At 35.1% G+C, this 12,618-nt stretch overlaps 1 protein-coding gene across 3 annotated transcripts in view; it reads right to left on the reverse strand.

Annotated features, from left to right (window-relative positions):
• The window catches only part of LOC115245083 (acyl-CoA synthetase short-chain family member 3, mitochondrial), an 18,667-nt gene that overhangs the window by 3,661 nt on the left and 2,388 nt on the right, over positions 1–12,618 (reverse strand). The window contains exons 1-8 of one of the 3 annotated variants that reach the window (XM_029823186.1): positions 5,760–5,771; positions 3,818–3,983; positions 2,565–2,854; positions 2,140–2,236; positions 1,744–1,952; positions 1,398–1,626; positions 741–851; positions 317–516 (exon numbers count right to left, since the gene is read on the reverse strand). In XM_029823186.1, coding sequence (XP_029679046.1) covers positions 317–516; positions 741–851; positions 1,398–1,626; positions 1,744–1,952; positions 2,140–2,236; positions 2,565–2,854; positions 3,818–3,975 — 1,294 coding nt within the window. In that variant the 5' untranslated portion in view covers positions 3,976–3,983; positions 5,760–5,771. Of the gene's footprint in view, positions 1–316; positions 517–740; positions 852–1,397; positions 1,627–1,743; positions 1,953–2,139; positions 2,237–2,564; positions 2,855–3,817; positions 3,984–5,759; positions 5,772–12,618 lie in introns of those variants that run through there. The other 2 variants (XM_029823185.1, XM_029823187.1) reach the window with 2 other exon arrangements.

Genomic DNA, 12,618 nt, shown 5'->3' on the forward strand with positions numbered 1-12,618 from the left:
CCATTCTTATATTCAAGATTGTTTTAAATACGATTTTAGGTAGGCAATCAAATGGTTGTATAGTATTTCAAAATGGTACTTAAGACGATCTTGAATTTGATTGAATACAAGAAAGGATTATAAATTCAGATTTAAGTGAAAAGTTATTACGAAAAGAGTAATTTTGGAGAAGGGAAAGGAGAATAAATAATATTTGGAAAATAATACATAAATCAATATCACATATAATATGTGTAATATCGATTATATTATAAATTATATAATTATACGATAAAGAAACTGAATAATGTCGCGCAGAAAATAATTAAAGACTCACTGTCATATCCGGGTATTGGAGGTCCCGTACTGAATTTAGGCAAACTAAGACAATGACCGTATCCCGTGCATAGTGACGTAATGGGATGTCCGGTCTCTGACTGCCACCAGTGATTTAAAATTGGCACCTTAAATACCTTCTCGGCCCAGGCTTTTGTCTCATAATCGCAAAACTCTCCAGCCACAAATATAATTTTTAAGCTAGGAGCAAAAGACAGCTATTTATAAAGAATTTATTTCGACGGAAATATATAATTTGCAGTGCGATATATTTTTTCTTTTCTTTCATGAAATTATTCCGGAAAAATTGGCTATACCATCCCTTTTTTAATCATCATATGTGAATCGTGATCACGTTGTATCATAATTCGGAATAATCAGATATCATAATCGAAGATAATCAAGTTAGATTGTTCAAAACTTACGATTTTAACGAATATTCTTTTCCTAATAATGTTTCCGGATCCGCCCGCCTTAAAACTCGTAAAGCTGTAGGCACGCAAAATAATGCGTTTACGCCATGTTGCTCAATGATTCTATGGGAAAAGAGAAACAAACTTTTTTAAATTAATTAAATTATCGATATATAATATTGGGGAAGTACTATATTATAGTATAGATTAAGGTAATCTAAACAAAGAATAAATCAGACGCATAAATGTAAATATTTCATTTGCGTAGAAACCTCTGAGGGAATTGCAATTGTGAAAATAGAGGCCGCGTAAATTTTTTTATGAAATTGATAAAATAAAAAATCTGCTGTAATACAGCTCAAAGCGATTTTTATAAAGAATTTATACAAATTTAACCTTCTATTCAATTTATACAGATCTAATTTTTTAAAATAAAAACTAATAAAGGCTCTTATAAATAATAAATCTTTTGAACTTATATTAGAGGAATTCAAAAATACCTAGGCATTTTTTAAAATGCATCGCTTTTCCATCCCCTAAAAATTGATCGAATAATAAAGAAAATTTATTTTATTCGAATTCTCTCGCTTTTACCAACCCTCACATTTTTTTCGAAATACCATTTTAGTAAATAATATAATATCTGACGTAGACCAATAATCTTCAAACCTGAAATATTGACTAGCATCCGGTGTCCTGTCGGGTTTTCCTTCGTACATTACGCTTGTCGCGCCGTACACGAGAGGACCATAGCAAATATATGAATGTCCAACAACCCACCCCATATCAGAGGCTGTCCACCAAACACTATTTTTATTCATTCCATAAATCGCTGACATGGTCCAACAGAGCGCCACCAAATGACCGCCGACCGGTCTTATAATTCCCTTCGGTTGCCCTTATAACAAATACTTTTTATCAAAATCGCATAATAAAAACATACTATGTTCAATCCGAGATTTTCGGCATTTAATGTATTTCTATCCGTTAAATATACTTTACTCATGATTTTTACCTGTAGTTCCCGATGTGTACAATATATACAATGGATCGTTAGCTTCAACCATTACGCACGGATGAGGTTTCGACTTTTTTATAAGTTCATCCCAGTCGAATTGTAACTTGAGCAACGGCGCTTTCCATACATTTCTTCTTTGAAATATGACACACTTTGGCTTCGGTGCAGTAATGATATCCATGGCAGCATTTAGCATAGTAGTATATCTACATTTAAAAATACGCGTATTAGAGGAAAAATGTAAAAGTGACTTTTTCATCAAGAGATACGAAGAAACTTAAAAAAAAGTGTTCGAAAGAAAAGTAAATTTGTCGATATATTTAACATTTCCTAGCTAAAAATTGATTATAAACTTGCAAAATATAATTCCGATAAATTTATCGAGAGACATACTTAATCACTTTGGACGGTTCCAAGCCGCAGCTCGCTGCAATAATAACCTTTGGCTCGGCGTGATTAATCCTAGATGCCAATTCGCTCGCTGCAAATCCTGAAATGTGTGTATTTTCAAGTATATAACTTGGTAATTATAACATCTGTGCTAGTAACGTTTCTTTATTGTTATCGAAACAATACAATGATTCGAAGAAAAAATTTTTCTATTTCTAAAATTGAAAGTATATATGAGGAAATATTATTAATCACACTGTTTTCTATATTTTTCTTCCCCTCGTCTCTTTACATTTTTTTTAAATATTTTACTATTTTAACAGAGCGTTTTTTACGTCACGGAATAAAAGATTTTACGATATCTATTCAGAAAATTAAATAATTTAATCGTTGTATAACGGCCGCGATTATCGTCATCTCGTTATTACCTCCGAAAACTACCGAATGAATCGCCCCCAGTCTGGCAGTGGCCAGAATCGCGATCACGGTCTCAGGGATGAGCGGCATGTAGATGATCACCCTGTCTCCTTTACGCACACCTATCTCGGCTAAAGCGCCCGCCAACAAAGACGTCTTCTCCAAGAGCTCGTTGTACGTCACTTTGCGTATCGACGACGTTTGGGGGCTGTCGTGAATAAGGGCTGCTTTCTCCCCGTTCCCGGCGTGCACGTGGCGATCCAACGCGTTGTAACAAGCGTTCAATTCTCCGCCGACAAACCTGTATTTACAAAAGCAAACGGTAAACCTGCATAAAAGGGGACCCCCCTCGTATAACCTTGACCTTGACATATGTTGTCGAGGTAATCGTCCTGAATCACCTTGACCTTGAAATAAGTTGCGGTCATGATCCGTTAAAAAGTTATTAACAAAAAAGTTTGATTACAATGTAGCATGTACTTTGTAAGTTGTAAAGCGAGGTCCATCCTGCCTACCGGCGGGGTGTGTGCGGGAGGGGGGGCCGAAGGCCCCCCTTGCACTCCCCCGTGTGTGTGTGTGTGTGCGCGTCATGCGAAAATGTGCGCAGTTTTATGTCCCAAGCATCAGTCAGTCACTATCTTTAATTGTTCATAACTTTATAGTAAACAACGAGCGACGATTGAATTAAAAGAAAAAGTTATTCAGAATTATGTCCTTGACAACATATACCAAGATCATTGAAATCGGTGAGGTCGCCCTTAATCTTAAGTTTTACCATTGAATCAATCAATTATTTTCTGCTTTAACAAAAAACCCAGGTAGCAAGGTGTCGTTATTATAACGTCATTTTTTAGTCACTGGTTACGTCAAATTCACTTTTAAAACGACGTAAAAGTGACGTTAGAATGACGGTCCTAAGTCACAGACCGTTGACGTCATATCTATGACGATAAAATGACGACATTTCTCTAATATAAGATGACGTATAAAATTGGTGAACTTTGCCTACTTCTCAGATTCACTGCTAATGATTTTCCTTCGTTCATACATATACACTATTCCCACATACATATTAATTGTTTATGTCTTTTAATACTCAAAATAACTGCTATATTTTTCATACCTTTTTGTTAATAACTTTTTAATTAATAATGACCGACGGCTAAAACCTTTTGTATGTTGTTTAGAGTCATGACCTTGATAACACATGTCAAGATCAAGGGAGGTCCTCTTTTATGCAGATTTACTTCTATTTTTTAAATACCATTTCGTAAACGGCTTGTTAGAATTGTCCAGGACTTTCTGCCAAGGTTTGCTCCAGTCGATACAGCCGCCAATCTCGCCCCAAAATTCTTCCGGAGACTCCAATGATTTCTTATACGCTTCCTCGTAGGTAGAACACTCGTTTCGACGAGGCGTCATAATATAATCTTCAAAGGAGATAATAATTAAGATGACGCTTCGTCGCGTACAACGCACAGCCGGAAGCTGCTTTGAGCTTTGACGGCGCTTGCAATTTCCAAAATTATCTTTAACTGAATTATATATAAGAAAACTATGTCACATGCCTGTTGAGTTTTACGACACAGATTTTAAGAGCATGGATCTTGATTTAGGTTCGGGATTAGTCTCTCATCGCAATCATGCGAATGTTATCACGATAAGAATACGTGGCGGATTTCCGTCACAAACGCGCCAAAACTGAGCACGCCGCGATAACGAGAGCGCCCACGCACGGGCAGCAACCATGTGCCTAGTACGTGCAAGAGCGAGGTTAATAGTATGCGCTAAATACGTGCAAAGCTAGCGGCAGTCGCAAGAAGGCAACGCGACGCGGCGCCAGACGCGAGGAAGTGCCTGTGAGTGGGATCCGATAAAACGGGAATATAAAGGCCCGCAGCGGGACCAGACATGAGTCGCCGCTCAGAGCTGACGAGACCTCTCGCAAGCTAGAGCCGACATTGTATAGAGCGGAAAAATCCGCCGCAAAATCTTATTTTCACGAGTTTTGCTCCTACGGAAAGAAAGACACAGTATTCTCCACGGTCACTACCGCCGCCCAAATCACCGGGCAACGAGCGAACAGGAGGAAACAACCGACCGAAGTCACCGGCGCAGCATTTCCAAGAGCGGAGAGTAAGTTGGAGCTTACTGCCTTGGAAACTCATACCCATCGAGTTGCCCGCCAGTGAGATTGATTCGGCCGACACGGACACCTCCTCGAGACGTGGGATATACGCGTCAGACGATATATATCACCACGAGAATCCTGGACAGTACCACTACCGGCCTCTCCCAGCCTCACCAGTCAGGTCCATATCACGGGAGACGCAGACGCAACCGCCAACGCGGATACATCGGGGTACGCAGGCGGAACATCCGGCGGAGGTGGATCGAGTCGGACAGCGACTGGGAGCCCTCCATCCAGAGTACCAGCACGCAGGCCGAACCGGAACACACAGCATCCCGCACCACAGCGGACCAACGATCGCCGGATAAATCACGGCCACGCAGAGTGCATCGCAGCTCGACAGCCAAAGACCGGAAGTCACCGACCGTTCCAGAAAGTAGGTGGGGACCGCCGAGGAAGACCAAGACCACACCTTCCATCGTGTGGCGGGAACGCACGCCTCACTGAACGGCCCTTCTAAGGGCCTACCATATTGGCCCTTCTAAGAGCCTACACAACCGGCCCTTCTCAGGGCCACCAACACTCTCAAACATCTGAATCCTCGCGTTAAAAGCATACGAATACACCGAGACAGAAAAATAACCGTTTCGAGAATTCACTTCCTATCTCTCACACAAAATAATTAATTAGCAAAAGTAACGCTAAAAATATTATTAGTGTATCTAAAATATTTAGCATATTTATACATTTCTTATTTAAACTATTAGAAGTGTATTAATTTTTAAAATAAAAACATTAAATAAAAAGGCTCTAATGTAAGATAATATGGAGAATATAAAAGCAAGCGAGTAAGAGCCAGACGCAGAAAGAAACGCGCGAAGAGAGGTGTTATTTATTTGTAAAAATAATTTAATGAAGTAAATTCGAACGTTTCGGTCTCGGTTCAAACCATCTTCAGCAACTGATACAGAGAGAAAGAAGAAACAAAAATTACATAACAATCAACATGAATACAGTTAATTAACTAAAATTAAATTAAAATAAATAATCGTAAGATGTCGGAATAAATACGCACATGAAAATGGATAGAGATGTACTCTTAAGACTCAACTGCCCTTATGACACTCGGAGGAGGACATATATAGCGAATCTCCCATCGGTTCCAGCCGTTGTGAGACCAAAAAAACATCAACGAGTCGGTCGTAATGTTGATTGCATCGAGTTAATAAAAGTTGTTTACACGTTAAAAGCCGGAAAGTTAAAAAACTTTCAGCAAGCTGTGAGATAAAAGAGAGACTCACCAAAACCTCCGAAAAGACAAATATATAATTTTTGTTCCTTCTTTCTCTGTGTATCAGTTGCTGAAGATGGTCTGAACCGAAACCAAACTGTTCGAATTTACTTCATTAAATTATTTTTACAAATAAATAACACCTCTCTTCGCGCGTTTCTTTCTGCGTCTGGCTCTTACTCGCTTGCTTTTATATTCTCCATATTATCTTACATTAGAGCCTTTTTATTTAATGTTTTTATTTTAAAAATTAATACACTTCTAATAGTTTAAATAAGAAATGTATAAATATGCTAAATATTTTAGATACACTAATAATATTTTTAGCGTTACTTTTGCTAATTAATTATTTTGTGTGAGAGATAGGAAGTGAATTCTCGAAACGGTTATTTTTCTGTCTCGGTGTATTCGTATGCTTTTAACGCGAGGATTCAGATGTTTGAGAGTGTTGGTGGCCCTGAGAAGGGCCGGTTGTGTAGGCTCTTAGAAGGGCCAATATGGTAGGCCCTTAGAAGGGCCGTTCAGTGAGGCGTGCGTTCCCGCCACACGATGGAAGGTGTGGTCTTGGTCTTCCTCGGCGGTCCCCACCTACTTTCTGGAACGGTCGGTGACTTCCGGTCTTTGGCTGTCGAGCTGCGATGCACTCTGCGTGGCCGTGATTTATCCGGCGATCGTTGGTCCGCTGTGGTGCGGGATGCTGTGTGTTCCGGTTCGGCCTGCGTGCTGGTACTCTGGATGGAGGGCTCCCAGTCGCTGTCCGACTCGATCCACCTCCGCCGGATGTTCCGCCTGCGTACCCCGATGTATAATTATTTTTACAAATAAATAACACCTCTTTCCGCGCGTTTATTTCTGCGTATAGCTCTTATTCGCCTGTTTTTATATTCTTCATAGTATTAATTTGTGTACTATTGCGATCGCTTTTATTAAAAGCTATCACACTATGCACCCGCGTTAATAATATATTAAAAATATGTGAATTCTTGGGTATTCCTTTCAATCTTTGCATTCTACTTCTTCTACTGTCGCCTTTTTTAAAGGAATTTTTCATCTCCGCTTTTATACTTAGCCTCGGTTGCACCAATGTTATTTTGGCTTTAACCGAGACTTAAAACTTTTGTTAATCAATTGATTAACTTATAGTCTAAAGCTTAAAATCGAAAGCCAAATAACATTGATTATTGTCAAAAGCCAAAAGTTTTAAGCCTCAATTAAAGCCAAAATAACATTGATGCAACCGGTCTTGTCTTTCATAATCTCTATTAATTATTAGCGCTCTTTCTCTGTTTTCTGAAAGAGCAATGTTATGTTATTTTAAACGATACGAGATAGCGATACGAAGCTGGTAGCATATATTTAAATAAGTCGCTGCTAAAATAGACCTGCCAACGTTTTTTACCCGATATGAATAATTTATTAAACCGCGCCCCGCAATCACGCGCATTACGAACGGAGAGCTTCCGAGCAAGTAGCAATTTTCTATCTGGACCGTTTTTTTCTTTAATGGCGCGCGTCGTCCACGTGTTTATTTCCGTGTACCGTGAATTACGGGATGTCACACAGCGCTACCTTAATACCGGCATCGGTGTACGTCGCGAAAGAAAATCGCAGAGAAACCATCGTGGACCACTATCCTTCGTTCCATCCCGTCTCATCTCGTCTCGTCTCGTCCCGATTCTTCACGTAACCACACATTGTTGCACGACGTTCCTCGCACACATCCCCATGAGACCACCGTGATATTTATCCGTTAGCGAGAAAAACACATCACGTAATGGGGAACGATGGCTGAAAATAGGGCGCAGAACGTTTGGGATTTCAGTTTGAACTCTTTAGAATGCGCGTGGATCTTTTTTTTCTCTATTTCTCATTTAAGAATACAACTTAAAAAAAATTCCTTGCGCGTGAATTTTGTTTAAACGAAAAGAAATCGAAAAATCGTAGAGACAGTCTAATATCTATCAATATCTTACAATTAGAAGGGTACACGTACACACGGAATATTTTCCGGCAATATGAAATAAATTAATGCTGTTATTTAAAATTTTTAGCCATATTTTGTAACTTAGGCCCACTGTCTCTTCATTTACAGCTCGCGTATTAGCAACTAGTCGCCGGAAGTACTTAATTAAAAGAACAGCATTTAATCTCAGAAAGATACACATGTCATAAATGTCTGATTTTTTTATCTAACATATAATATATACATTAATAAACACATTAATAAACATATTAATAATAGAAAAATATACATATAAAAAATAAATAGTTTTAATTATATGAACATAATATAAATAAATAAATAAATAATATAAATTAACTAAACCAAGCGTTTCGGCCTACTGCGGGTTCTTATCAATGAAAATAATCAAAATTTTAACACAGAGACATCGTAAGGCGGAGTAATACATACGGAACGCAAGTTATGCAAAGTTATTTTGTAAATGAATTATATGCACGTGTCGTATAATAAATACGCAATACGTAATGTAGTTGATAATCTCTGAAAAATTTCTGCTGGTTTTTTATATATAAAGGATATTTTGATTAAACGGTTGATTAGATCAAACGTTTGTTTTGTAACATTAAAATTGGATCAATGAATTAAACAAAACAAAACACTATCAATTCTTTTGTAAAATGTATTTTTTAACTTTAGTTATAAACTTTAGTATGCTATTATTAGATTCTTAAAGTGAATATTGTTCAAATATTATCTAAACGCTATTAAGAAGCTAAACGCTTTTTATTTTTCACGAATGTTTTCTTTATGTCTGCGATCTATTACTGAAAATAGAATATAACACAAAGTATTCTAATTAATTTCTGAATATTAAAAATTATAACAGCGGTTTTACAACTTATCTGAAAAAATCTTGCGCACAGCGAGAGAACCAATCAGCATCGTGGGAAAGAGGCAATGTCAATAACATGCTTTTTTTAAAGAGGGATTGGAAATAATTAATATTTAAAAAAATATTTATTAATTATTACGCGCAGTCAAATTTTTAATTCGTATTTAAACAGATATTTAATAAAATTAATTAAATAATTAACAAAAAATTGTTTTTTAATATAAAAATTAATATTTAAATATTTTAAAAAAATAATTAAAATAAATCTACTTTTTTATTTAAGTAATCTAAATAATTATAAATTAAAAGTTGTGTGAAATAATTAGTAATATAAATATTTCTTATATATCTACATAAATACAAAATATTAATAGGAATACATACTTAAAAATACTAGGGTGGATCAAATATAAACGAGACTTGTTTTAAAATTATTTCTTCAATTAATACGCGTAAAAACTAACACAAAATTATTTTTTTAGGTAGCATCCACTAATATTTACACATTTTTGCCACCGCATTGACAGTCTTTTTATCCCTGCTTCATAAAAAGTAGCAGGACGAGTACGAAGTCAATTGCGCACAAAGTCTTCCACTTCATCGTCATTAAAAAATCTTACTCTCGCTAAGGGTTTTTTAAAAGGTCCAAACAAATCCATCATATATGAGAATGCACATCAAAAATGCGTCTCCTTCTATTGCATGGTGATCCAAAAGCCTTTGAGAGATTTCGGCCTTTATAGCCTTCCGATCTGCATTCGAAATTCGAGGCACCCATCGTGCAGTGATTTTTTGAAATCGTAACTCATTCTTAATAATTGTTTGCACACTTCCATAAGTATGCCATTATGCCAATCCCTTTACTAATTTTACGAACAATTATTCGTCGATTGTTTTCAATAAAGTCGCGAATTTGTTGAATGTTCTCATAGGCGTAATGCTCGTCCTTGGTCAACTCGCATAAATCTTTGCAACCTTTTCATGACCTTCACAAAAAAAACTTATGCCATTTGCATACTTAAGACTTCGATAATGTATTTTTACCGAACTGTACATGTAATCTGCATAATATTTTAGCCGATTTGACATGTTCGTGCATTAAAAATTTAATTATGCGTTGCGCAACCGAGACAGGCATTTTCTGTTCACTCATCGTGCTTACTATTAAACAAACGATTGTAGACACAAACGCGCAGCTTAGAGCTGGTCTAAACACGTCTACTAACCGCCCAATATTGTCACAACAACGAGCAAAGTATCCTGCTCCTATTCAAAAAGTCTCGTTCATATTTGATCGACCTACGTATATAATAAGTATTATTTGATAAAAAATATTTTAATATATGAAATATTTTAAAATTAGTATGACTATTTTTACGAAAATAAAAAGATGATCATTGCAGAAATAAAAAAACGAGTTTAGCAAATGAGCAAACAAATTAATCAAAATAATAGATAAATTTATGAATTTTATATTGGATGATTGCATAAGTTCGTGCCCGATTTTCATAGATCACATTCGCTCCGTTGTCGTTCAACATATTCCCGGGCTGTTCTTTTTTTCGTGTGTGTATGTGAGTGTGTATAAAGTTGTTTATCCTTCGCTGCTTTTTTACAATTTTTATTTGTAAAAATAAGATTAATTACAATCAGCAGAATTAACTTAATTGCACTACATTGTGTACGGCACTCTCGATGTTAATCACACATGGCATTTTATTAATACTAGTTGAGTTTTTGCAGGTCTTATTGTTAGTTTGATAAGCTTCTCCGGCAATCTTACCGCTGCTACTAATTTTAGAGAGAAAATTTTAGAGAAAAAACAAGTTTGATATTTGAAAATTATGAGTCTAAATTTTCTTGTTAACATAAAGCAAATATCACTTTTATTATTAACATATAATATATATGCTCGCATTTTTTGACAGCGATTTTATTATTTTGTGATATAATATATATAAGTAAATAAATATACAAATTAATTAAAGATGCATGGATTGCAATATTCGCAAATATATTAGGTGTACAAATAAGTTTCCGCCGTTTGACAAAAGTTGGCGCCACCAGTAAGTTATGGTTAAGCATATATTTTAATAATTTATTAAATGATTTATGTATATCACGGAGCTTATCGTTATGTTAATTAATCAAGTCTGCGATCATTTTACTGTAGTCAATTCGAATTATTTACATTATTGTCGAGAAGTTGAATGATAAGACATCGGATGTAAAATATATTTGATCCTAACAATAAATATCATTAGAGAAAAAATTATTCCCCGCACAAAATTATTGTGTAAAAATTGCAATGAAAAGGTAATTTATAATTTTAATTCCTGTTATTTGTTAACTTGGATTTTTATTTGATTAAATATTAAATAAACAAGTTATGCAAAATACGCGCTTCGAGAACTATCATCGCGATATAGTTAGATATAGACAATATCACGTATATCATCAATGGTTTAAAATATAATGTCAATATAAAACGTACATTTTTAATGCACATTTGTTAATAAAATTTAATAATAAGTTCGCGCACCAATATCTGTATCTTGGCTCTTATCTGCCAGTTTTTCCACTTAATTGTTAGTACTCTGAGCTTATTGCTGTTATTATTCAATCTATGTATATTTGTAAATCTAACTATATATTAGGTGTACAAATAAGTTTCCGCCGTTTTTTATCAAATAATGTTCCAGTTAGTATATATTATTGCCTGCACGCGCGTAAAAATCGCAATAAAAAGATAATTTATAATTTTAATTCCTGTTATTTGTTGACTTTGATTCTTTGATGTCTCTAAAGGACGTCTAAAAAGATTTAAAGACATCTTAACATCGTTCAGACATCATTAAAATATCTTTTGGCTTTCTTGTGTTATTTGTAACTATATAGGGTAAGTCATAAGTATGTTTTAAAACTTTGTGAGCGTGTTCCTGGATAAAAAATATGAACAAATGTTGGCCAAAAATGCTTCGTTATTGATATAATAAACTAAAGATCTTGCTAAAACTGCATAAAAGGTAACACACCTCTAATTTTATCGCCACTTAAATATGTTGTAGGGGAGATTCTTCTGAGTAATTTCCCGCAAGAAATTTGTGGAGGACGGTATTGGTTTAAGAGATATAACAAATTAAAGTTTCATAGATTTAATGCTTTTTCTATTATAAAATAAAGAAAAATAAAGTTTGTTTACGCTGTATCTGCGTATAGCAGACGTAGAAAAAGTGTTTGTTTACATTTACGGCATAGGTATACACTCATGGATACTTTGTCAATAATATGTTTCACCTATTTCTCGCAGTCTGTTAACAGCTTTCAACGCATAACTAATCTTTCCTACAACATATTTAAGTGACGATAAAGTCGATTACTTTTATGTAGTTTTATTAAGATCTTAACCAGTATTGGAAAATAATTCGCTATATGTATAGTTATTATAATTAATGATTAATTGTCTTTCATAAACGACACACAACTGTATCGCGACGATCGGTCTTTAGTCTTGATCAAAGTGCGTATTCCATGTGCAATCATTTACTATCTCAAATAAAAATTGTCTTATAAAATTATGAAAATAATTTCGTTACAATTCTCTACAATAATTTATTTATCTAAGAATGCTTAAAATTAAATATATTTTGTTGTCGACGTTTTTTAAGAAATAATAAAATTACTGTCCTAAAATGCGAGCATAAGTTAATCATTACAAATTTGCTATATCAGTTTTTTATTAGTTTAATCTCTCGATTTTACAATTCGTATTCATTGTGCATATAATA

This window comes from Formica exsecta, unplaced genomic scaffold (assembly GCF_003651465.1).
Source record: "Formica exsecta isolate Colony F162 unplaced genomic scaffold, ASM365146v1 scaffold90, whole genome shotgun sequence".
Classification (NCBI taxonomy): Eukaryota; Metazoa; Arthropoda; class Insecta; order Hymenoptera; family Formicidae; genus Formica; species Formica exsecta.